Source organism: Bos javanicus, chromosome 13, assembly GCF_032452875.1.
Source record: "Bos javanicus breed banteng chromosome 13, ARS-OSU_banteng_1.0, whole genome shotgun sequence".
In the NCBI taxonomy this organism is placed as follows: Eukaryota; Metazoa; Chordata; class Mammalia; order Artiodactyla; family Bovidae; genus Bos; species Bos javanicus.
The window spans coordinates 20,159,275-20,186,680 of NC_083880.1; the positions used below are offsets into that span (position 1 = coordinate 20,159,275).

A 27,406-nucleotide genomic window follows, 5' to 3' on the forward strand; every position below is an offset into this window, starting at 1 on the left:
ATAATACTGCACTATAATCACCAAATGATAACAGACTAGAATTATTACAACCAATAAAATGAAAACATAATTATGTAATGTGATATAGGTGCTAATTACCACTACAATGGCAATCACATTACAATACATAAATGTATCAAATTAGTATGTTGTACACCTTAAATTTATAGGTTTTATGTCAAATGTACAATAAATCAGAAAAGAAAAAAATGTGGACATGAAAGGCTGCTAAATGATAAATAATAAGGATTAAATCATACAGGATGTTGAAATGCTAAAATAATAATAGTGAGGACTTCTGGGATTTCCAGGTGGCTCAGTGGTAAAGAATCTGCCTGCCAATGCAAAAGACACAGGAAATGCCGGTTCCATTCCTGGGCCAGGAAGGTCTCCTGGTGGAGGAAATGGCAACCCACTTCAGCATTCTTGCTGGGAAAATCCCATGGACAGAGGAGCCTAGCAGGCTACAGTCTGTGGGGTCACAAAGAGTTGGAAACAACTGGGCATATACACATGAGAGGATGTCTACTTCTTGTTATACGTGTAAAGAGCTTGGGAGTCATTACTTCTATTCTTACAATAAGAAAAAATTTAGCAAACATTTTAAATTAAACATCTTATTTGGGCTTCCTTGATAGCTCAGTTGGTAAAGAATCTGTCTGCAATGCCAAAGACCCCAGTTCGATTCCTGGGTCAGGAAGACCTGCTGGAGAAGGGATAGGCTACCCACTCCAGTATTCTTGGGCTTCCCTTGTGGCTCAGCTGGTAAAGAATTCACCTGCAATGCGGGAGACCTGGGTTTGATCCTTGGGTTGGGAAAATTCCCTGGAGAAGGAAAAGGCTACCCACTCCAGTATTCTGGCCTGAAGAATACTGCAGAGGATACAGTCCTGGAGAATACATGGCTATAGTCCATGGGGTCGCAAAGGGTCGGAAACAACTGAGTGACTTTCACTTTTTCTTATTTAAATCAAGGCAAAATGCTGCCCCCCAAACTGGAGACAGAGGTGCATAAAAGCAGGTTATTGGCAGCTGAAGAGCAGGAGTAGAAGCTCACTGTTGGAGTCAGTACTAGTGAGAATGAGAATGTCAGTTGCTCAGTCGTGTCTGACTCTTTGTGACCCCATGGACTGTAGCCTGCCAGGCTCTTCTCTCCCTGGGGTTTTCCAGGCAAGAATACTAGAGTGGGTTGCCATTCCCTTCTCCAGGGGATCTTCCCAATCCAGGGAAAAAACCTGGGTCTCCTGCATTGCATGCAGATTCTTTATACCATCTGAGCCAACAGGGAAACCTACAAATTGCTGAAAGTTCAGTGTAAACTAATTTGAATCTTACTGGTATTCCCACATTATTATAATTTTTATGTCTAGGAAACCCAAGCAAGTTCTCAAGATGAAGATCAGAGAAAAACCTTCATATGCTTCCAACAGGGGGAGGGGAAAGGAACTGCTTTTCAAAATGCCATTCTCTTTAACAAAAGACTGCCTTCAAGGGAAACTACTTTACTAGAGCTTAACCAAAACAGAGTTTATGAGAACCAACAGACCTTAGGAAAATGGAGTATTCAACATAGGGGTGAGTAGATATATGATCTCAGCCCTTTCCAGCCTTCCTTGTCTTACCAAACACATAGGAGAAACATGAGAAACACTTTGAAGGTTGGAGCCCAGAGGCACAAGCTTATTCAGACACAGGCTGAAACCTAATCAGAGGATTACAGAAACTTTCCCCTTCCCTGACGTCTTACCACCATATTAATAGGGCTCCTATATAATAGCAAATTACAGCTAAAAGAACACCAAGTCACAGACCCTATTTAAGGAATCTAGAGGGAAACCCAAAGATACCAGGGGAGACAAAAAAGAGACAATATAGGAAACTTTTAGCTTATGACACCTACAGCTAGAGTAAACAAAAAATACAGACCAATACCTAGCCAGAGAAACATGAAGCCTCACACTAAAGGTCTATATACTTCAGTTCCTTGTACCCAGTGTATCATGTCTGGATTTGAACAGCAAAAAAATGTAAGACATGCTTAAAAATAAAAACCCAAACTGAAGAGTACGAGTACCAGACTCACACGACAGAAATTTGAGCATAATCATAGGAGTATCTGAAGTAATTATGACTAATATGCTAAAAGTTTTTGTAGAAAACGAGACAATATATAAAAGCAGAAGAGTAATGTAAGAAGAAATACGGAAGCTCTAAGAAAAAAATCACAAGGAAATGTTAAATATCTAAAATATTGCAACAGAAGTGTAGAATGTCTTTGATGTGTTCATTAGTAGACTGGAACACAGTCAAGGAAAGTCTCAGTGAGCTTAACGATATGACATTAGAAACTTTCCAAATTGAAAAGAGAAGCTAAATGGAAAAAAAGGAACAGGATATCAGAGATCTTTTGGACAATTACAAAAGGCATAACACACACATAATGAGGATACCAGAAGGAGAAGAAACAATGCAACAGAAGAGATATTTAAACAATGGCAGAGAATTTTCCAACATTAATGACATTCAAATCAGCGAGCATAGGAATTCAGAGAACACCAAAAAAGATAAATGCAAAAATATCAACACCTATTCATATCATATTCAAAATGCAGAAAAAATCAAAGACAAAGAGAAAATCTTAAAAGACTTCAGGGAAAAACAAAAACAAAATAGAAATATATCTTATCTGTACAGGGATAAGGATAAAAATATCTTTTACTTCTCATCAAACTGTGCTAGCAAGAAGAGAATGGAGAGAAATGTAAAGCGTCTAAAGAAAACATATCAACCAACTTATAATTTTATTAATTTGAGACAAGGCAGACTTCAGAGCAAGGAAAATTACCAGAAATAAAGAGAGCCCTACATGATAATAAAGGGGGTCAATATCTAAGAAAACATAAGAATCCTCAATGAGTATGCACCTAACAACAGAGCAACAAAATACATGAGGCAAAAATAGAACTGCAAGGAGAAACTGACAAATGTATTACATGTGCTGTTTTCAATACCATCTTATCAGTAACTGACAGATACAACAGGCTGAAAATCCATACCTTAACAAATTTAAAAGAACAAAAGTCATGTGAAATATACTTTCAGATCACAATAGATTTAAGCTCTATGATTCCAATGCAAAAACTAGATAAATATCTCTCACAAATAAGATGCAAAAATCCTCCACAAAATAATAACCAATGATGTGAAGCAATGTATATAAATGATTCTATATCATGACCAAGGAGGATTTATTCCAGGTATACAATGCTGACTCAATATATAAAATCAATTAATGTAGCTCATCACATCAAAAGACAAAAGAAAAAAATCATTTGATCAATCAGAGATGCAAAAAATTATTAAAAAAATCTAAACCCTGTTCATGATAAAAACTCTAAGCAAACCAAGAATAGTGGGAACTTCCTCAATTCGATAAATAACATCTACCAAAACCCAACAGATAACATCACACTTAACAGTGGAAAACTAAATGCTATCATTATCATCTCAGGATAAATCAAGGATGTCTCTTCTCACAACTCCTACCCAGCATCATAGTGAAGTGAAAATGAAAGTCACTCAGTTGAGTCCAACTCTTTGCAACCCCATGGACTATAGAGTCCATTGAATTCTCCAAGCCAGAATACTGGAGTGGGTAGCCTTTCCCTTCTCCAGGGGATCTTCCCAACCTAGGGATCAAACCCAGGTCTCCTGTATTGCAGGCAGATTCTTTACCAGCTGAGCCATAAGGGAAGCCCCAAATACTGGAGTGAGTAGCCTATCCCTTCTCCAGGGGATCTTCCTGACGCAGGATTCTTTACCAACTGAGCTATCAGGGAAGCCCTATCATAGTGAAAGTCCCAGCTAATGTAATAAATCAAGAAAAGGACATAAAAAGTATATAACTTGAGAAAATTAAACAAAACTCTTCTTGTTAAATAACAACAGCAACAACACTCCTGGAATTATAAGCTGGCTATAGCAAGGTTTTCAGATACACATTAATATACACAAGTCAACTGGTTTCTCGTATATCAACAGTGAACAGGTGAAATTTGAAATTGACCACAATACCACTCACATTAGCATCAGTAATGAAATCTAACATACATAAAGGAGCCATCAAAGATTTAGAGATTTTTCCATTTTCATGGACAGGAAGTTTCAATATTGTTAAACTGTCAGCTCTTTCCAAATTGATTCAGTGCAATCCCAATCAAAATCCCAACAAGTTATTTTGTGGATATTGATAAACTAATTCTAAACTTTATATGGAAAAGCAAAATACCTACATTAGCTGACACAATATTGAAGAAAAACAAGGTGAGAGGACTGATGCCACCCAACTTCAAGACTTACTAAAAGCTATAGAAATCAAAATAATCGGTGAAAGAACAGTCAAATATGTCAAGATAACAGAACAAAGAGATATAGACCTATACAAATACAGTCAATAATTTCTGAAAGAAAAGCAAAAGCTTTTCAATGGAGAAAGGATTGTTTTTTCAACAAATAGTACGGACACAAAGGGACAGCCAAATGTAAAAAAAAAAGTGAATCTAGACACAGACGTCACACCTTACTAAGAATTAACACAGAATGGATCATAGACCTAAATGTAAAATACAAACCTATAAATGTCCTAGAAGGTAACACAGATGAACATTTTGGGGATCTCAAGTTTGGTGTTGACTTTTCAGGTAGAACACCAAAATCACAATCCAAAAAAAAAAAAAAATTGATAAGTTGGACTTTATTAAGAAAAATATACATATGACTTATGTTCTGTGAAAGACACTGTTAAGAGAGTGATAATACAAGTCAGAGGCTGGGAAAAAATATTCCCACAACATATATCTGAAAAAAGATTTGTTATCTAAAACATAAAAAACTCTTAAAACTCCACAATTAGAAAAGAACACAATTATAACATGGGCAAAAAAGTGAACAGATATTTTATCAAGCAAGTCATTTAGATGGCAAATAAGAATATGAAAAGATGTTCTCTCTATATATATATATATATCATAAAGGAACTGACAGTTAAAAGAACAGTGAGATATCACTACATCAGTTCAGTTAAGTCACTCAGTCATGTCTGACTCTTTGCGACCCCCTGAATTGCAGCACACCAGGCCTCCCCGTCCATCACCAACTCCCGGAGTTCACCCAAACTCATGTCCATCGAGTCGGTGATGCCATCCAGCCATCTCATCCTCTGTCGTCCCCTTCTCCTCCTGCCCCCAATCCCTCCCAGCATCAGAGTCTTTTCCAATGAGTCAACTCTTCGAATGATGTGGACAAAGTACTGGAGTTTCAGCTTTAGCATCATTCCCTCCAAAGAAATCCCAGGACTGATCTCCTTCAGAATGGACTGGTTGGATCTCCTTGCAGTCCAAGGGACTCTCAAGAGTCTTCTCCAACACCACAGTTCAAAATCATCAATTCTTTGGCACTCAGCCTTCTTCACAGTCCAACTCTCACATCCATACATGACCATTGGAAAAACCACAGCCTTGACTAGACAGATCTTTGTTGGCAAAGTAATGTCTCTGCTTTTGAATATGCTATCTAGGTTGGTCATAACTTTCCTTCCAAGGAGCAAGCGTCTTTTAATTTCATGGCTGCGATCACCATCTGCAGTGATTTTGGAGCCCCCCAAAATTAAGTCTGACAGTGTTTCCACTCTTTCCCCATCTGTTTGCCATGAAGTGATGGAACCAGATGCCATGATCTTAGTTTTCTGAATGTTGAGCTTTAAGCCAACTTTTTCACTCTCTACTTTCACTTTCATCAAAAGGCTCTTTAGTTCCTCTTCACTTTCTGCCATAAGGGTGGTATCATCTGCATATCTGAGGTTATCGATATTTCTCCCAGCAATCTTGATTCCAGCTTGTGCTTCTTCCAGCCCAGTGTTTCTCATGATGTACTCTGCATATAAGTTAAATAAGCAGGGTGACAATGTACAGCCTTGACGTACTCCTTTTCCTATTTGGAACCAGTCTGTTGTTCCATGTACAGTTCTAACTGTTGCTTCCTGATCTGCATATAGGTTTCTCAAAAGGCAGGTCACGTGGTCTGGTATTCCCATCTCTTTCAGAATTTTCCACAGTTTCTTGTGATCCACACAGTCAAAGGCTTTGGCATAGTCAATAAAGCAGAAATAGATGTTTTCCTGGAACTCTCTTGCTTTTTCGATGATTCAGCAGATGTTGGCAATTTGATCTCTGGTTCCTCTGCCTTTTCTAAAACCAGCTTGAACATGTGGAAGTTCTTGGTTCATGTATTGCTGAATCCTGGCTTGGAGAATTTTGAGCATTACTGTACTAGCATGTGAGATGAGTGCAAAGCAAATACAACACCCAGTTGTGTATGTGACTGGTGATAGAAGCAAGGTCCGATGCTGTAAAGAGGAATATTGCATAGGAACCTGGAATGTTAGGTCCATGAATCAAGGCAAATTGGAAGTTGTCAAACATGATATTGCAAGAGTGAACGTTGACATTCTAGGAATCAGCAAACTAAAATGGACTGGAATGGGTGAATTTAACTCAGATGATCATTATATCTACTACTGCGGGCAGGAATCCCTCAGAAGAAATGGAGTGGCCATCATGGTCAACAAAAGAGTCTGAAATGCAGTACTTGGATGCAATCTCAAAAACGACAGAATGATCTCTGTTCGTTTCCAAGGCAAACCATTCAATATCACAGTAATCCAAATCTATGCCTCAACCAGTAACGCTGAAGAAGCTGAAGTTGAACAGTTCTATGAAGACCTACAAGACCTTTTAGAACTAATACCCAAAAGAGATATCACTACATAACTATAGCTAAAATCCAAATGCTGAAAACAACAAATGATCTCAGAAATTTGGAGCAATGGGAAACTTGATTTGTAGCTGGGAGGGAAGCAAAACACTACAGCCACTTTGAGGATGGTTTAGCAGTTTACAAAGTTAATAGTTTTATCATATAATTTAGCAACCATATGAAAATTTATGTTGCCACAAAAGTTATGTAGTATTCAGCAGGTGTTGTTTGTACACAATTAATAAAGAAACTGTTTGGCTTTTCTTTTGGTTTAGGATCATTATGACAAAAACTACTGACATCATACAATATACCATGAACTTCTGTCTGAACTGTTTACAGAAGACAGAAGACTGTATACAGAAGACTGTATAAATACTTATCATAAGAAAGCAAATATGGCTGTACTATTATCAGATAAAATAAATATAAAGGCAAAAAATGTATTCTTAGAGATAAAGGATATACTTTTATAGAGATGAAGGCTCATGTTTACCAGGTAAATATACAAGTTTAAATTCATACACATTTAATAACATCATTTCCAAATATATAAACCAATCTGGCAAAAAACTACCTGGAAACACAAAGATATCCATAATCATAGAAGGAAAATTTAACATACATCTCTTAGTAACACAGAATAAACAGAACTTCAATTAAAGAAGAACTGAACAACACAGTAAATATATGATGTAACAGATCTATACAAAAGATATGATTAAACATTCACAAACCTAAGACAGAGGATTTTTTGCTTTTTACTTTAATTAAAAATAAATTAATATTGAAATTTATCAGACTTACTATTCAGAGTTTCCATTTTGCCAGCTCTAAGTTTCTCAGTTTGAGACTGGCTTTTTGATCCAACTTCATCCTCAGATGATATGTCTCTTGCTTTCTGAGCTGCAAGAAAGATGTTTTTAATCCATTAAGTAGAGAACTGGATTTACTGAAAATCTTCTGTAATTCAAACACACTTCAATTATCCAGGAATATTTCTTCTCATAGTTTGAAACAATAAAGTCAAATACCACATTATTGAGATAGTGAATTATAGAGTAAGTATGTGAAATGTAGAGAGATGTGAAAAGTAGAGAGAATAGTTTTATGAGGTATTTACAATTTAGGGTTAAATGTGATATATTTTTTTTTAATTTGATTTTATTTTTAAGCTTTACAATATTGTATTAGTTTTGCCAAATATCGAAATGAATCCACCACAGGTATACCCGTGTTCCTCATCCTGAACCCTCCTCCCTCCTCCCTCCCCAACCCTCCCTCTGGGTCATCCCAGTGCACCAGCCCCAAGCATCCAGTACTGTGCATCGAACCTCGACTGGCAACTTGTTTCATACATGATATTATACATGTTTCAATGCTATTCTCCCAAATCTCCCCACCCTCTCCCTCTCCCACAGAGTCCATAAGACTGATCTATACATCGGTGTCTCTTTTGCTGTCTTGTACACAGGGTTATTGTTACCATCTTTCTAAATTCCACATATATGCGTTAGTAAACTGTATTGGTGTTTTTCTTTCTGGCTTACTTCACTCTGTATAATAGGCTCCAATTTCATCCATCTCATTAGAACTGATTCAAATGTATTCTTTTTAATGGCTGAGTAATACTCCATTGTGTATATGTACCACAGCTTTCTTATCCATTCATCTGCTGATGGACATCTAGGTTGCTTCCATGTCCTGGCTATTATAAACAGTGCTGCGATAAACATTGGGGTACACGTGTCTCTTTCCCTTCTGGTTTCCTCAGTGTGTATGCCCAGCAGTGGGATTGCTGGATCATAAGGCAGTTCTATTTCCAGTTTTTTAAGGAATCTCCACACTGTTCTCCATAGTGGCTGTACTAGTTTGCATTCCCACCAACAGTGTAAGAGAGTTCCCTTTTCTCCACACCCTCTCCAGCATTTATTGCTTGTAGACTTATGGATTGCAGCCATTCTGACTGGCGTTAAATGGTACCTCATAGTGGTTTTGATTTGCATTTCTCTGATAATGAGTGATGTTGAGCATCTTTTCATGTGTTTGTTAGCCATCTGTATGTCTTCTTTGGAGAAATGTCTATTTAGTTCTTTGGCCCATTTTTTGATTGAGTCATTTATTTTTCTGGAGTTGAGCTGCAGGAGTTGCTTGTATATTTTTGAGATTAGTTGTTTGTCCGTTGCTTCATTTGCTATTATTTTCTCCCATTCTGAAGGCTGCCTTTTCACCTTGCTAATAGTTTCCTTTGTTGTGCAGAAGCTTTTAAGTTTAATTAGGTCCCATTTGTTTATTTTTGCTTTTATTTCCAATATTCTGGGAGGTGGATCATAGAGGATCCTGCTGTGATGTATGTCGGAGAGTGTTTTGCCTGTGTTCTCCTCTAGGAGTTTTATAGTTTCTGGTCTTATGTTGAGATCTTTAATCCATTTTGAGTTTATTTTTCTGTATGGTGTTAGAAAGTGTTCTAGTTTCATTCTTTTACAAGTGGTTGACCAGCTTTCCCAGCACCACTTGTTAAAGAGATTGTCTTTAATCCATTGTATATTCTTGCCTCCTTTGTCAAAGATAAGGTGTCCATATGTGCGTGGATTTATCTCTGGGCTTTCTATTTTGTTCCATTGATCAATATTTCTGTCTTTGTGCCAGTACCATACTGTCTTGAAAACTGTGGCTTTGTAATAGAGCCTGAAGTCAGGTAGGTTGATTCCTCCCATTCCATTCTTGTTTCTCAAGATAGCTTTGGCTATTCGAGGTTTCTTGTATTTCCATAAAAATTGTGAAATTATTTGTTCTAGCTCTGTGAAGAATACCGTTGGTAGCTTGATAGGGATTGCATTGAATCTATAAATTGCTTTGGGTAGTATACTCATTTTCACTATATTGATTCTTCCAATCCATGAACATGGTATATTTCTCCATCTATTAGTGTCCTCTTTGATTTCTTTCACCAGTGTTTTATAGTTTTCTATATATAGGTCTTTAGTTTCTTTAGGTAGATATATTCCTAAGTATTTTATTCTTTCTGTTGCAATGGTGAATGGAATTGTTTCCTTAATTTCTCTTTCAGTTTTCTCATTATTAGTGTATAGGAATGCAAGGGATTTCTGTGGGTTGATTTTATATCCTGCAACTTTACTATAATCATTGATTAGTTCTAGTAAGTTTCTGGTGGAGTCTTTAGGGTTTTCTATGTAGAGGATCATGTCATCTGCAAATAGTGAGAGTTTTACTTCTTCTTTTCCAATTTGGATTCCTTTTATTTCTTTTTCTGCTCTGATTGCTGTGGCCAAAACTTCCAAAACTATGTTGAATAGTAATGGTGAAAGTGGGCACCCTTGTCTTGTTCCTGACTTTAGAGGAAATGCTTTCAATTTTTCACCATTGAGAATAATGTTTGCTGTGGGTTTGTCATATATAGCTTTTATTATATTGAGGTATGTTCCTTCTATTCCTGCTTTCTGGAGAGTTCTTATCATGAATGGATGTTGAATTTTGTCAAAGGCTTTCTCTGCATCTATTGAGATAATCATATGGTTTTTGTTTTTCAATTTGTTAATGTGGTGTTTTACATTGATTGATTTGCAGATATTGAAGAATCCTTGCATCCCTGGGATAAAGCCCACTTGGTCATGGTGTATGATCTTTTTAATGTGTTCTTGGATTCTGATTGCTAGAATTTTGTTAAGGATTTTTGCATCTATGTTCATCAGTGATATTGGCCTGTAGTTTTCTTTTTTTGTGGGATCTTTGTCAGGTTTTGGTATTAGGGTGATGGTGGCCTCATAGAATGAGTTTGGAAGTTTACCTTCCTCTGCAATTTTCTGGAAGAGTTTGTGTAGGATAGGTGTTAGCTCTTCTCTAAATTTTTGGTAGAATTCAGCTGTGAAGCCATCTGGACCTGGGCTTTTGTTTGCTGGAAGATTTTTGATTACAGTTTCAATTTCCGTGCTTGTGATGGGTCTGTTAAGATTTTCTATTTCTTCCTGGTCCAGTTTTGGAAAGTTGTACTTTTCTAAGAATTTGTCCATTTCTTCCACGTTGTCCATTTTATTGTCATATAATTGTTGATAGTAGCCTCTTATGATCCTTTGTATTTCTGTGTTGTCTGTTGTGATCTCTCCATTTTCATTTCTAATTTTGTTGATTTGATTTTTCTCCCTTTGTTTCTTGATGAGTCTGGCTAATGGTTTGTCAATTTTATTTATCCTTTCAAAGAACCAGCTTTTGGCTTTGTTGATTTTTGCTATGGTCTTTTTTGTTTCTTTTGCATTTATTTCTGCCCTAATTTTTAAGATTTCTTTCCTTCTACTAACCCTGGGGTTCTTCATTTCTTCCTTTTCTAGTTGCTTTAGGTGTAGGGTTAGGTTATTTATTTGACTTTTTTCTTGTTTCTTGAGGTATGCCTGTATTGCTATGAACTTTCCCCTTAGGACTGCTTTTAAAGTGTCCCACAGGTTTTGAGTTGTTGTGTTTTCATTTTCATTAGTTTCTATGTAAATTTTGATTTCTTTTTTGATTTCTTCTGTGATTTGTTGGTTATTCAGCAGGGTGTTGTTCATCCTCCATATGTTGGAATTTTTAATAGTTTTTCTCCTGTAATTGAGATCTAATCTTACTGCATTGTGGTCAGAAAAGATGCTTGGAATGATTTCTATTTTTTTGAATTTACCAAGGCTAGATTTATGGCCCAGGATGTGATCTATCCTGGAGAAGGTTCCATGTGCGCTTGAGAAAAAGGTGAAATTGTTTTGGGATGAAATGTCCTATAGATATCAATTAGGTCTAACTGGTCTATTGTATCGTTTAACGTTTGTGTTTCCTTGTTAATTTTCTGTTTAGTTGATCTATCCATAGGTGTGAGTGGGGTATTAAAGTCTCCCACTATTATTGTGTTATTGTTAATTTCTCCTTTCATACTTGTTAGCATTTGTCTTACATATTGTGGTGTTCCCGTGTTGGGTGCATATATATTTATAATTGTTATATCTTCTTCTTGGATTGATCCTTTGATCATTATGTAGTGACCATCTTTGTCTCTTTTCACAGCCTTTGTTTTAAAGTCTATTTTATCTGATGTGAGTATTGCTACTCCTGCTTTCTTTTGGTCCCTATTTGCATGGAAAATCTTTTTCCAGCCCTTCACTTTCAGTCTGTATGTGTCCCCTGTTTTGAGATGGGTCTCTTGTAGACAACATATGTACGGGTCTTGTTTTTGTATCCATTCAGCCAGTCTTTGTCTTTTGGTTGGGCCTTCAACCCATTTACATTTAAGGTAATTACTGATAAGTATGATCCTGTTGCCATTTACTTTATTGTTTTGGGTTCGAGTTTATACACTGTTTTTGTGTTTCCTGTCTAGAGAATATCCTTTAGTATTTGTTGGAGAGCTGGTTTGGTGGTGCTGAATTCTCTCAGCTTTTGCTTGTCTGAAAAGCTTTTGATTTCTCCTTCATATTTGAATGAGATCCTTGCTGGGTACAATAGTCTGGGCTGTAGGTTATTTTCTTTCATCACTTTAAGTATGTCTTGCCATTCCCTCCTGGCTTGAAGAGTTTCTATAGAAAGATCAGCTGTTATCCTAATGGGAATTCCCTTGTGTGTTATTTGTTGTTTTTCCCTTGCTGCTTTTAATATTTGTTCTTTGTGTTTGATCTTTTTAAATTTGATTAATATGTGTCTTGGGGTGTTTTGCCTTGGATTTATCCTGTTTGGGACTCTCTGGGTTTCTTGGACTTCGGTGATTATTTCCTTCCCCATTTTAGGGAAGTTTTCAACTATTATCTCCTCAAGTATTTTCTCATGGTCTTTCTTTTTGTCTTCTTCTTCTGGGACCCCTATGATTCGAATGTTGTAGCGTTTAATATTGTCCTGGAGGTCTCTGAGATTGTCCTCATTTCTTTTAATTCGTTTTTCTTTTATCCTCTCTGATTCATTTATTCCTACCATTCTATCTTCTAATTCACTAATCCTATCTTCTGCCTCTGTTATTCTACTATTTGTTGCCTCCAGAGTGTTTTTAATTTCATTTATTGCATTATTCATTTTATATTGACTCTCTTTTATTTCTTCTAGGTCCTTGTTAAACCTTTCTTGCATCTTCTCAATCTTTGTCTCCAAGATATTTATCTGTGATTCTATTTTGATTTCAAGATTTTGGATCAATTTCACTATCATTATTCGGAAATCTTTATCAGGTAGATTCTCTATCTCTTCCTCTTTTGTTTGGTTTGGTGGGCATTTATCCTGTTCTTTTATCTGCTGGGTATTCCTCTGTCTCTTCATCTTGTTTAAATTACTGAGTTTGGGGTGTCCTTTCTGTATTCTGGCTAAATGTGATATTTTCTTAACAGATATGGGTGAGAAAAAAAACAAATGATAAACAGTATATTTAAATATTTAGAAGATTTATACTGGATTAAAAAATAACTAATTAGGATTTCCCTGGTGGCACAGTGCATAAGAATCTGCCTGCCAATGTAGGGGACATCGGTTCAAACCCTGATCCGGGAAGATTCCACAAACGGTGGAGCAACTAAGCCCATGCAGCACGACTGCTGAAGCCTGCATGCCCTAGAGCCAGCAAGTTGCAACTACTGAGGCCTCTGTGCCTAGAGCCTGTGCTCAGCAACGAGAAGCTATCACAAAGAGAAGCCTATGCACCACAACGAGAGAGTAGCTCCTGCTCTCCGCAACTAGAAAAATCCCAAGTGCAACAATGAAGATTCAATATAAATAAATACAGCAGTGTGCACATGTAAAATAAAAAAAGAAAACATTGCTGAAAAAAATTAGGGAAGGTTTAAACAAATAGAGAAATATATTTAAAAACCAAAAAAAAATCCAAAAACCAAACAAAAATTAGCAATTATATACAACTAAATCATAATATGAAAAGGTTAAGAATAAAGGGATAAAAAATCATTCCATGCAAATAGTTATATAAAGATACTATGCTAACATCAGATAAAATAAAGGTACAAAAAACTACTACAAAATGTCCATCATAAAGACAGAATTTCAGTTCACTAAGAACATATAACAAATTAAAATCTGCATATTTATTATACATACTTGTATGTAATATATCACCTATATATATGACATAGATCATGCATCTGTATTTTTATATATAATAAAGCTTTAGAAACATAAAATTGAAATTGATGGAACAAAGAGTAATGGAAAAATAAACACAGTAGTTGAATTTAACATACCTTTCTCACAAATGATAAAATAAACATAGAACTTCAATGAAATTAAGAAGGTAAAAACATCATAGTTAATCAACTTCACCTAATGGAGAACATACATACACAAACATGTATATGTTATGTATATGTGTGCATATAAGTACATATGATACATATATAGCATATATTCCTGTGATCACCCGAATAAATATTAAAGAACTGGAGAAAATTAATTAAAAATCAGTATATGATATTCTTACTACAAAGCCTCACTTTTCTGGCAGTTCCAAGTGTCTTAATTCGAGATGAGTTTTATAAGATTTAAACTTTTTCTTTAGGTGTAAGATTTCATCTGACATCTCATCCATTTTCTCAGCTACAAGTATAGAGGCTCTTAATCCAGTAAAAAGTAAAACAGCTGGACTGCGAAATCTTTGGATTATTAATGTATACCAAGAACTTAAAGTTTCCATCCAATTTTACAAGTAAATACACACAATTTAAACAAATGATCAAACCATCCTCCCCTTGCCCACCCCATCCTCTAACTGATAACGCATTTTCAAAATGGACTATGAAATTAAGTATAAAATCATCAGAGTGGTTTCCTTAAAGTATGTGGAAGACTTGATACTGCATACAACACTTAAAAAGTTGTAATTAGACTTTATTGTACTAAGGATAGTCATATTTAAAAATACTTTAAAACTTTTAACAACATATACAACGGGTTTAAAAGTTAAACTGATTAAAAAGTAATAATTCCAAAATAAGGAAAGAAACAGAAACCGGAATCAGGTGCAAAAATTAGAAAGCACCCAAAAAAGGAAATACTTACAATTTAAATATATTAGTAAGCACAATAATTATAAGTGGATTACATGTTTTTGGGCTAGACAATGACAGTCACACTGGATTTATAAGCAATTTAACTATAATCTATAAGTGATATCACTGGTTTATAAGAATATAGAAACTGGAAAATAAAGAGGTGAAAAAAGATATGCAAATATGAACCAAAAGAAATCTGTAGTAGTTATATCAACGTCATACAAACTAAGATTTTAATCAAAAGATCTTACTGGAGACAGACTAAGATGGTACTGTTTATAAAAAGAAAACATTGAGTCCATAAGGACTATCAGACATTTTTATTTGTATGCTTCTAACAACACAGACAGTATAAGGAAAAAGGACAATACTACAAAAATAGGTAAATCCACAATCATAGTGGGAGAATTCAGTACAGACATTGCTCCATAATGGATATAAGAAACAAAATTTGAAGAAGTCAAGAAATAGGAGTTTAAATAACACAATAAAACCTTGACTTTGATGCCTGTAAGCTCACACATTCATGAACATAATTCTGCTTAAAACAATTAAAACGCAAAATAATTTAATAACATTCATAGTAATATTTACTACTGAGTCTTTTCGTTCTAGCAGTACCAAGTGTCAGGCAAAAGATTTTCATTTGATACCTCATTAATTTTCTGGGCTTTAGGAAGAATGGCTCATAAAAACACTAAATAGAGAATCAGAAATCTGCAGTGGAACCTCTAGATTTACAATTTATGTTAGTTATCCTACAATATTGTACTTTATCTTTAAATGATATAAACAAATCATTATCTATTTGAAATGCAAATATCATGTGAATATGTTTTTCACACATGTATATGAAGCAGTCATTACTTTCCAGATATACAGAAGCATCAAATATATTTAAAGCAACAGTTAGAACTGGACACGGAACAACAGACTGGTTCCAAATAGGGAAAGGAGTACATCAAGTCTGTATATTGTCGCCCTGCTTATTTAACTTATATGCTGAGTACATCATGAGAAATGCTGGGCTGGATGAAGTACAAGCTGGAATCAAGACTGCCGGGGGAAATATCAATAACCTCAGATATGCGGATGATACCACCCGTATGGCAGAAAGTGAAGAACTAAAGAGCATCCTGATGAAAGCGAGAGAAGACAGTGAAAAAGTTGGCTTAAAGCTCAACATTCAGAAAATGAAGATCATGGCATCCGGTCCCATAACTTCATGGCAAATGGACAGGGAAACAGTGGAAACAGTGATAGACTTTATGTTTTTGGGCTCCAAAATCATTGCAAACGGTGACTGCAGCCAAGAAATTAAAAGACGCTTACTCCTTGGATGGAAAATTATGACCAACCTAGACAGCTTATTAAAAAGCAGAGACATTACTTCGCTGACAAAGGTCTGTCTAGTCAAAGCTATGGTTTTTCCAGTAGTCATGTATGGATGTAAGAGTTGGACTGTGAAGAAAGCTACATGCCAAACAATTGATGCTTTTGAACTGTGGTGTTGGAGAAGACTCTTGAGAGCCCCTTGGACTGCAAGGAGATCCAACCAGTCCATCCCAAAAGGACTGATGTTGAAGCTGAAACTCCAATACTTTGGCCACCTGATGCAAAGAGCTGACTCACTGGAAAAGACCCTGATGCTGGGAAAGATTGAAGGCAGGAGGAGAAGGGGACGACAGAGGACAAGATGGTTGGATGGCATCACCGACTCAATGGACATGAGTTTGGATCAACTCCGGGAGTTGGTGATGGACAGGAAGGCCTGGTGTGCTGCAGTCCATGGAGTCACAGAGTCGGACGACTGAGCGACTGAACTGAACTGAACAAATAAATTTAATTTGGAAATACTGTTACTATAAACATTATTATAAATACTTACATTTAAAATTATTATTTAGTTTTTTTTATAGCATTTGTAGTTTTGAATAAAGCTTAAAATTTTTGGTATTAAATATGGCCAAGGAAAACACATATTATGATAAAGAACATAGTGAAAGACTGAAAGAAATATATCAAATAGGAAAAATAGTGGAATTACACTTAAATATATCAATAATCAGATTATATATGATTGTGAGAGGTAATTAAAAGATCAGGCTGAATTCTATAAGTTTCTTACCAGAAATTCAGCAAAATCACAAAGATACAGGAAAGTATCTTTAAAGTAACAGGAGAGAAAAAAATGTATTGTGCAAATACCAACCAAAAGAAAGTTTGTGGAGCTACACTGATAGCAGATAAGGTAGTTTTAAAGGAAAATAAATAAAAACCATAAAAATAATGAAGTCTCTCCCTTAGGATAAAATGCTCTGTCCCCAAGAATAATTATCACTTTAAAATTTATATGCACAAAAATAATAGAATATCACAAGATATAAACCAAAGCCTGTCACAACTACAAGAATAGAGAAATCCACAAAGTGTAATATATAACACATTTAATTCAGTGATTACAAATTGCTAAGTCACTTCAGTCATGTCTGACTCTGTGCGACCCCATAGACGGCAGCCCACCAGGCTCCCCGTCCCTGGGATTTTCCAGGCAAGAACACTGGAGTGGATTACAAAAGAAAGAGATAAATCATCAATAAAGATCTGAAGTACAATGAGAATGTACAATGGGCATTGGCAAAGTACAAAGTACAATGGGCTTCTTGGGTAGCTCAGTCAGTAGAGTCTGACTGCAATACAGAAGATCTGGGTTCAATCCCTGGGTTGGGAAGATGCCCTGGAGAAGGAAATCGTAACCCATTCTGGTATTCTTGCCTGGAGAATCCCTTGGACAAAGGAGCCTGGCAGGCTGCAGCCTACAGGGTCGCAAGAGTCGGACACGACTGAACAACTAAGCGCAGAGTGCACACATTCAGCGCTGGGCACAATGAGAGCAATTACTAAATAAGCAAATGGTTGAAGATATATTCATAAACAAAAAACAGCATTCTGAAATTAATTACATACAAGTTTATAAGATTTATGCTTAATTACTTACCATCAAGATTCTCCTTTTTGATAGCTCTAGGTTTCTGAGTTTGGGATTGCTTTCTTGAAAACAAATCCTTCTTCTCAGGATGTAGATTTTCAACTGTTATCATATCATTTTTCTGGTTTTGAAAAGGATATGCTAGGTAGAAAAACATACATGTATAATGGAACTTCTGGATATGCCAAATAATCAAATTTTCTTTGCATAGAGCTGACCTAAGAAACATCATGTGAATATTTGTCATGAGTGTGTGAAAGCAGTTTTGTTACTGAGTGACCAACCTAGATAGCATATTGAAAAGCAGAGATATTACTTTGCCAACAAAGGTCCGTCTAATCAAGGCTATGGTTTTTCCAGTGGTCATGTATGGATGTGAGAGTTGGACTATGAAGAAAGCTGAGCACCGAAGAATTGATGCTTTTGAACTGTGGTGTTGGAGAAGACTCTTGAGAGTCCCTTGGACTGCAAGGAGATCCAACCAGTCCATCCTAAAGGAGATCAGTCCTGGATGTTCATTGGAAGGACTGATGCTGAAGCTGAAACTCCAAAATTTTGGCCACCCCATGCGAAGAGTTAACTGATTGGAAAAGACCCTGATGCTGGGAGGGATTGGGGGCAGGAGGAGAAGGGGACGACAGAGGATGAGATGACTGGATGGCATCACCGACTCAATGGACATGAGTTTGGGTGAACTCCAGGAGTTGGTGAGGGACAGGGAGGCCTGGCGTGCTGTGATTCATGGGGTCGCAAAGAGTTGGACACAACTGAGTGACTGAACTGAACTGAATTATTAACTGTGCAAATACCAACAAAACGGTATCATTACTTTTGCCATTGTTCTCAAATTATATTAGGTCATTCATTTTGACTTCTATAAAATATATGCTCAAATACATATTCATGAACCAAAGGAAAAAAAATCTTCTGATGAGTTTAAAATCATTTAACATTTCCTTTAATTATTATACTTACTATAGCGTCTTTCCTCTCGAGAAGCTATCTCTTTCTTCACTTGCTTTTGGGGTTTTGAAACTAAATCTTCATTCACAAGCAGAGGATTTTGACCTGATGCTCCAAAATAACCTACATAAAAACATGCATTTAGTCTATTACATGGAAAAATACAACTATTGGGCCATCTTTAGATTTCAAATTTATAATAAGGGTACAGTAGAATTCTCTCTCATTTTTATGAAGTCATAAGTCATTGATTAATACTATAATGCTAGATCTGTCCTAAAACTAGATGATGTTGAAGCTATCTCATTATATAAATTTTCCTAAGCAGCAAGTATATTTTATTTTATTTATTCTTTTTTTGGAGGGGAAATTGGCTTTTTTAAAAAAATACATTTATTTTAATTGGAGGCTAATTACTTTACAACATTGTAGTGGTTTTCCATACATTGACATAAATCTGCCATGGGTGTACATGTGGTCCCCATCCTGAACCACCCTCCCACCTCCCTCCCCATCCCATCCCTCTGGGTCATCTCAGTGAAACAGTCCCAAGTACCCTGTCTCATGCATTGAACCTGGACTTGTGATGCATTTCACATATGATAATATACATGTTTCAATGCCATTCTCCCTAATTATCCCACCCTTGCCCTCTCCCACAGAGTCCAAAAGACTGTTCTATGCATCTGTGTCTCTTTTGCTGTCTCGCATATAGGGTTATCGTTACCATCCTTCTAAATTCCATATATATGCGTTAGTATACTGTATTGGTGCTTTCCTTTCTGGCTTACTTCACTCTGTATAATAGGCTCCGGTTTCATCCACCTCATTAGAACTGATTCAAACGTATTCTTTTTAATGGCTGAGTAATACTCCATTGTGTATCTGTACCACAGCTTTCTTATCCATTTGTCTGCCGATGGACATCTAGGTTGCTTCCATGTCCTGGCTATTATAAACAGAGCTACAATGAACATTGGGGTACACGTGTCTCTTTCAATTCTGGTTTCCTCAGTGTGTATGCCCAGTAGTGGAATTGTTGGGTCATATGGCAGTTCTATTTCCAGTTTTTTCAGGAATCCCCACACTGTTCTCCATAGTGGCTGTACTAGTTTGCATTCTCACCAACAGTGTAAGAGGGTTCCCTTTTCTCCACACCCTCTCCAGCATTTATTGCTTGTAGACTTTTGGATAGCAGCCATTCTGACTGGCGTGAAATGGTACCTCATTGTGGTTTTGACTTGCATTTCTCTGCTAATGAGTGATGTTGAGCATCTTTTCATGTGTTTGTTAGCCATCTGTATGTCTTCTTTGTAGAAATGTCTATTTAGTTCTTCGGCCCATTTTTTGATTGGATGGTTTATTTTTCTGGAATTGAGCTGCATGAGCTGCTTGTATATTTTTGAGATTCTTTGTCAGCTGCTTCATTTGCTATTATTTTCTCCCTTTCTGAAGGCTGTCTTTTCACCTTGCTTATGGTTTCCTTTGTTGTGCAAAGGCTTTTAAGTTTAATTAGGCTCCATTTGTTTATTTTTGCTTTTATTTCCATTACTCTGGGAGGTGGGTCATAGAGGATCTTGCTGTGATTTATGTCATAGAATGTTTTGCCTATGTTTTCCTCTAGGAGTTTTATAGTATATGGTCTTATGTTTAGATCTTTAATCCATTTTGAATTTATTTTTGTGTATGGTGTTAGAAGTGTTCTAGTTTCATTCTTTTACAAGTGGCTGACCAGTTTTCCCAGCACCACATGTTAAAGAGATTGACTTTTCTCCATTGTATACTCTTGCCTCCATTGTCAAAGATAAGGTGTCCATAGGTGCGTGGATTTATCTCTGGGCTATTTTGTTCCATTGTTCTATATTTCTGTCTTTGTGCCAGTACCATACTGTCTTGATGACTGTGGCTTTGTTGTATAGCCTGAAGTTAGGCAGGTTGATTCCTCCAGTTTCATTTTTCTTTCTCAAGATTGCTTTGGCTATTCAAGGTTTTTTTTTTTTTTTGTATTTCCATACAAATTGTGAAATTATTTGTTCTAGTGCTGTGAAAAATACTGTTGGTAGCTTGATAGGGATTGCATTGAATCTATAGATTGCTTTGGGTAGTATAGTCATATTCACTATCTTGATTCTTCTAATCCATGAACATGGTATATTTCTCCATCTATTTGTGTCCTCTTTGATTTCTTTCATCAGTGTTTTGTAGTTTTCTATATATAGGTCTTTTGTTTCTTTAGGTAGATATATTCCTAATATTTAATTCTTTACCTTGCAATGGTGAATGGAATTGTTTCCTTAATTTCTCTGTTTTCTCATTGTTAGTGTATAGGAATGCAAGGGATTTCTGTGTGTTAATTTTATATCCTGCAAATTTACTATATTCATTGATTAGCTCTAGTAATTTTCTGGTTTCTAGGGTTTCTGGTTTCCTAGGGTTTTCTATGTAGAGGATCATGTCATCTGCAAACATTGAGAGTTTTACTTCTTCTTTTCCAATCTGGATTCCTTTTATTTCTTTTTCTGCTCTGATTGCTGTGGCCCAAGCTTCCAAACTGTGTTGAACAGTCGTGGTGAGAGTGAGCACCCTTGTCTTGTTCCTTACTTTAGGGGAAATGCTTTCAATTTTTCACCATTGAGGATAATGTTTGCTGTGGATTTGTCATATATAGCTTTTATTATGTTGAGGTATGTTCCTTCTATTCCTGCTTTTTGGAGAATATTTATCATAAATGGATGTTGAATTTTGTCAAAGGGTTTCTCTGCATCTATTGAGATAATCATATGGTTTTTAGTTTTCAATTTGTTAAAGTGGTGGATTGCGTTGATTGATTTGCAGATATTGAAGAATCCTTGTATCCTTGGGATAAAGCCCACTTGGTTATGCTGCTGCTGCTGAGTCACTTCAGTCGTGTCCAACTCTGTGCGACCCCATAGATGGCAGCCCACCAGGCTCCCCCGTCCCTGGGATTCTCCAGGCAAGAACACTGGAGTGGGTTGCCATTTCCTTCTCCAATGCATGAAAGTGAAAAGTGAAAGTGAAGTCACTCAGTTGTGTCCGACCCTCAGTGACCCCATGGACTGCAGCCTTCCAGGCTCCTCCATCCATGGGATTTTACAGGCAAGAGTACCGGAGTGGGGTGCCACTGCCTTCTCTGACTTGGTTATGATGTATGATCTTCTTAATATGTTGTCAGATTCTGTTTGCTAGAATTTTGTTAAGGATTTTTGCATCTTTGTACATCAGTGATATTGGCCTGTAGTTTTCTTTTTTTTTGTGGCGTCTTTGTCAGGTTTTGGTATTAGGGTGATGGTGGCCTCATAGAATGAGTTTGGGAGTTTATCTTCCTCTGCAATTTTCTGGAAGAGTTTGAGCAGGATAGGTGTTAGCTCTTCTCTAAATTTTTGGTAGAATTCAGCTGTGAAGCCGTCTGGGCCTGGGCTTTTGTTTGCTGGAAGATTTCTGTTTACAGTTTCAGTTTCCGTGCTTGTGATGGGTCTGTTAAGATTTTCTATTTCTTCCTGGTTCATTTTGGAAGGTTGTACTTTTCTAATTTGTCCATTTCTTCCAAGTTGTCCATTTTATTGGCATGTAATTGCTGATAGTAGTCTCTTATGATCCTTTGTACTTCTGTGTTGTCTGTTGTGATCTCTCCATTTTCATTTCTAATTTTGTTGATTTGATTCTTCTCCTTTTGTTTCTTGATGAGTCTGGCTAAAGATTTGTCGATTTTATTTATTTTCTCAAAGAACCAGCTTTTGGCTTTGTTGATTTTTGCTATGGTCTCTTTTGTTTCTTTTGCATTTATTTCTGCCCTAATTTTTAATATTTCTTTCCTTCTGCTAACCCTGGGGTTCTTCATTTCTTCCTTTTCTAGTTGCCTTAGGTGTAGAGTTAGGTTGTTTAGTTGACTTTTTTCTTGTTTCTTGAGGTAAGCCTGTATTGTTATGAACCTTCCCCTTAGCACTGTTTTACAGTGTTCCATAGGCTTGGGGTTGTTGTGTTTTCATTTTCATTCATTTCTGTGCATATTTTGATTTCTTTTTTGATTTCTTCTGTGATTTTTTGGTTATTCAGCAGCGTGTTGTTCAACCTCCATATGTTGGAATTTTTAATAGTTTTTCTCCTGTAACTGACATGTAATCTTACTGCATTATGGTCATAAAGATGCTTGGAATGATTTCAATTTTCTTGAATTTACCAAGGCTAGATTTATGGCTCAGGATGTGATCTATCGTGGAGAAGGTTTCATGTGCGCTTGAGAAAAAGGTGAAATTCATTGTTTTGGGGTGAAATACCCTATAGATATCAATTAGGTCTAACTGGTCCATAGTCATTTAAAGTTTGTGTTTCCTTGTTAATTTTCTGTTTAGCTGATCTATCCAGAGGTGTGAGTAGGGTACACTCCCACTATTACTGTGTTATTGTTATTTTCCCTTTCAGACTTGTTAGCATTTGCCTTACATACTGCGGTACTTCTATGTTGGGTGCATATATATTTATATTGTTATATCTTTTTCTTGGATTGATCCCTTGATCATTATGTAGTGTCTTTCTTTGTCTCTGTTCATAGCCTTTATTTTAAAGTCTATTTTATTTGATATGAGTATTGCTACTCTTGCTTTCTTTTGGAAAGAAAGACAACATATACAGGGGTATTTTTTTTTTTTTTTTTTGTATCCATTCAGCCAGTCTTTGTCTTTTGGTTGGGGCATTCAACCCATTTACATTTAAGGTAATTATTAGTAACTGGACATGGAACAACAGACTGGTTCCAAATAGGAAAAGCATTACGTCAAGGCTGTATATTGTCACCCTGCTATTTAACTTATATGCAGAGTATATTATGAGAAATGCTGGGCCGGAAGAAGCACAAGCTGGAATCAAGACTGCAGGGAGAAATATCAATAATCTCAGATATGCAGATGACACCACCCTTAGTGCAGAAAGTGAAGAGGAACTAAAAAGCCTCTTGATGAAAGTGAAAGAGGAGAGTGAAAGTTGGCTTAAAGCTCAACATTCAGAAAACTAAGATCATGGCATCTGGTCCCATCACTTCATGGGAAATAGATGGGGAAACAGTGGAAACAGTGTCAGACTTTATTTTTGGGCTCCAAAATCACTGCAGATGGTGACTGCAGCCATGAAATTAAAAGACGCTTACTCCTTGGAAGGAAAGTTATGACCAACCTAGATAACATATTCAAAAGCAGAGACATTACTTTGCCAACAAAGGTCTGTCTAGTCAAGGCTATGGTTTTTCCAGTAGTCATGTATGGATGTGAGAGTTGGACTGTGAAGAAAGCTGAGCGCTGAAGAATTGATGCTTCTGAACTGTGGTGTTGGAGAAGACTCTTGAGAGTCCCTTGGACCGCAAGGAGATCTAACAAGTCCATTCTAAAGGAGATCAGTCCTGGGTGTTCTTTGGAAGGACTGATGCTAAAGTGAAACTCCAATACTTTGGCCACCTCATGTGAAGAGTTGACTCATTGCAAAAGACTCTGATGCTGGGAGGGATTGGGGGGCAGGAGGAGAAGGGGACGACAGAGGATGAGATGGTTGGATGGCATCACCAACTCGATGGACATGAGTTTGAGTGAATTCCTGGAGTTGGTGATGGACAGGGAGGCCTGGCATGCTGCGATTCATGGGGTCGCAACGAGTCGGACACGACTGAGCGACTGAACTGAACTGAAGTAGGTTATAAAAGTGAAAATTAAAGGAGTAATAGAGGACTTAAAAAAAAGTTTAAAAAATTTTAAAAATGATATAAGTAAAAATACATCTAGGAATTTCTCCAGAGCTGTTGTGGACAGTGTGGGGTCAGTTCAGTTTCAGTTCCTTGATCTGGCTTATACTTCTCAGGATCTATAGGCCCTTTCCAATGTAGTCAGTGCTAACTACAGGGTTTTAATCTGTTGCACCTGTCACTTCCAAAGCGGTTCCCTCTGTTTATTTTAGCTTCTGTTTGCTGGTCTCTTCAGTGTCTAATTTCCACCCTGACACCAGGGGGCAATGGTGGTCACTTATTTAGGCTCACTTGTTCAGTCGTGCTGTGGGGAGGGAAGAACACTGCAAACAAATATTACTGGCATGTGTGGGGAGTGCTCACAGTGTTTCAGCTGCAGTGGGTTTGCCCCTACTCACAGCGTGTGAGCTTTCATGGTCTACACTGCTCAGGCTCCAGGTTGCTCTGCCGGGAACTGTCTGAGGCAGGCCCTGGGTTGCGTGCACTTTCCAGGTCTAAGCCGCTCAGGTTCAGGTTTTCGGGTACTCCACAAAGGCACAGACTTGGTTGGGCCTGCGTTTTGTACCCTTCCCAGGTCTGAGCAGCTCAGGTGACTAGGTGCTTGGAGAGCACAGTCACCCCCAGGTAGGGGGTGCGTCTTATTGCCTCCCCCATCACAGCTGCTCAGTTTTCTGGGTGTACAACGGGCGCGTCTTCTCAGGTGTGCCGTGTGTCTCTTCTGGGGAGCTGATCTCTGGCTGTGACCCTCCCAGCAGATGTCAACAGTCCAGAATCCCAAGAAGTCTTGGTTAGCAACGAAGGCTGCTTACAGTTTGGTAGAGGATGCCTCTCTGGGGCCGTGATTTCCCATTCATGGCTCTGGCTGCAAACCCCCACTGCCTGCTTGTCTCCGATGGGGGATGGGCCGGTCTGCAGCCTGCTAGCTCTCCTCTGGTATTTGCTCAGTCCTTTGTTCTATGAGCGGGCCTGGCAGTATCTTAGGTTAGGGCTTTTTGCAGGACAGTTCTCTCTCTCTCTCTCTCTGGCTATCCCACAGTTTGGGTTGCTATCTCACATTAGTTCCCTCAGATTGCCCTTAGGGCATTCAGGCCCAGTCCTTACCTTAAGCAATGCAGCCTGCGCCTCCCTGTTCAGCCCCCACTTGCTGGTGGTGGATGTGAGCACTGAGAGTTGCCATTAGACATGTAATCTGTGGGTTTTAATTATTGATTTATTTATTTTTCCTCCCAGTTTTGTTGCCCTCTGAGATTCCAAGACTCCCCACAGACCTGTCGATGAGAGTTTCCTGATGTTTGGAAACTTCTTTTAAGACTCCCTTCCCAGGATGGATCTCCATCCCTACCTCTTTTGTCTCTCTTTTTATCTTTTATATTTTGTCCTACCTCCTTTTGAAGACAGTGGGCTGCCTTTCTGGGTATGTGATGTCCTCTGCCAGCATTCAGAAGTTGTTTTGTAGAATTTGCTCAGCGTTCAAATGTTCTTTCAATGAATTTGTGGGGGAGAAAGTGGCCTCCCTGTCCTATTCCTCTGCCATCTTAGGACCTCCCCCAGCAAGTATATTTTATTCTGGTCTTCAATTTCATGAGCTATTTATACTTTAGATTAATACATAATAATAGACCAAATAATGAAAATGCCTGTGTAGAAAGTCATTCATTAATTATAAAACACAGCCATCTAAATGTTAAAGCATAGGAGACTGGTTGAATAAAGTGATTATGTATACCACAAATATGGTATTGGTATAATGTAAATATGCTACAATGGTAGATAATTCTGTGTGTATATACATATACACACACATACATACTATATATAGTATATAAATATCTGAACATAGAGAGGGACATTCACTTTCCTTATTATCAATACATCAGATGCTCCCAGATGTCATGGCATGGGAAAATGAAAGTGGTAGGGACACTGGTAGAGCTCCTGTCCTTTCATGTTTAGACTCTTACTAATACTATTGCAGTACGTGAATAAAGACTTTTTACTTTCAGTTTGGTTCACTGTCTTTATAGACTACCTTTACAACTGACAGCTCTATTTTCAGTGACAAATGGTGGCAGGCAGGGTGGCCCAATTAAGTACAATGTCTTTCTGGAAAAGTAAAAAGCATGAAGATCCACCTGGGCATTTTCAGGAAATGCTAGACAAGACTACAAGACTTGTTGGGGAGTACTAGCTGGTCAATTGCAAGAGTCTGAGGGTCCAACAATGCACTGTGCTAGCCACAGCAATGAGCCTCAGGAAGTGCTACATCAAGAGTACCCAGGAGCACCCTTGGAGAAGACTTGCTGTTTAGTTGTTCAGTAGTATCCAACTATTTGTGACCCCATGGACTGCAGCATGCCAGGCTTTCCTGTCCTTCACCATCTCCCGGAGTTTGCTCAAACTCATGTCTATTGAGTCGTTGATGCCATCCAACCATCTCATCCTCTGTCGTCCCCTTCTCCTCCTGCCTTCAGTCTTTCCCAGCATCAGGTCTTTTCTAAGGAATCAGCTTTTCACATCAGGTGGCCAAAGCATTGGAGCGTCAGCTTCAGCATCAGTTCCTCCAGTGAACATTCAGGATTGATTTCCTTTTTAAGATTGATTGATCTCCTTGAAGTCTAAGGACTGTCAAGAGTCTTCTCCAACACCACAGTTCAAAAGCATCAAGTCTTTGGTGCTCAGCCTTCTTTATGGTCCAACTCTCACATTCATACATTACTATGGGAAAAAGCATAGCTTTGACTAGATGGACCTTTGTCAGCAAAGTAATGTCCCTGCTTTTTAATATGCTATCTAGGTTGGTCATAGTATCTCTTCCAGGGAGCAAGTGTCTTTTACTTTCATGACTTCAGTCACCATTGGCAGTGATTTTGG

General features: G+C 37.5%; 1 protein-coding gene across 12 annotated transcripts in view; it reads right to left on the bottom strand.

Annotated features, from left to right (window-relative positions):
* CCDC7 (coiled-coil domain containing 7) overlaps window positions 1-27,406 on the bottom strand; it is a 268,190-nt gene that overhangs the window by 62,632 nt on the left and 178,152 nt on the right. For all 12 annotated transcript variants that reach the window (XM_061435932.1, XM_061435930.1, XM_061435937.1 and 9 more), the window contains 3 exons: window positions 18,802-18,912; window positions 17,836-17,967; window positions 7,621-7,719 (listed from right to left, as the gene is read on the bottom strand). In XM_061435932.1, coding sequence (XP_061291916.1) covers window positions 7,621-7,719; window positions 17,836-17,967; window positions 18,802-18,912 — 342 coding nt within the window. The remainder of the gene's footprint in view (window positions 1-7,620; window positions 7,720-17,835; window positions 17,968-18,801; window positions 18,913-27,406) is intronic.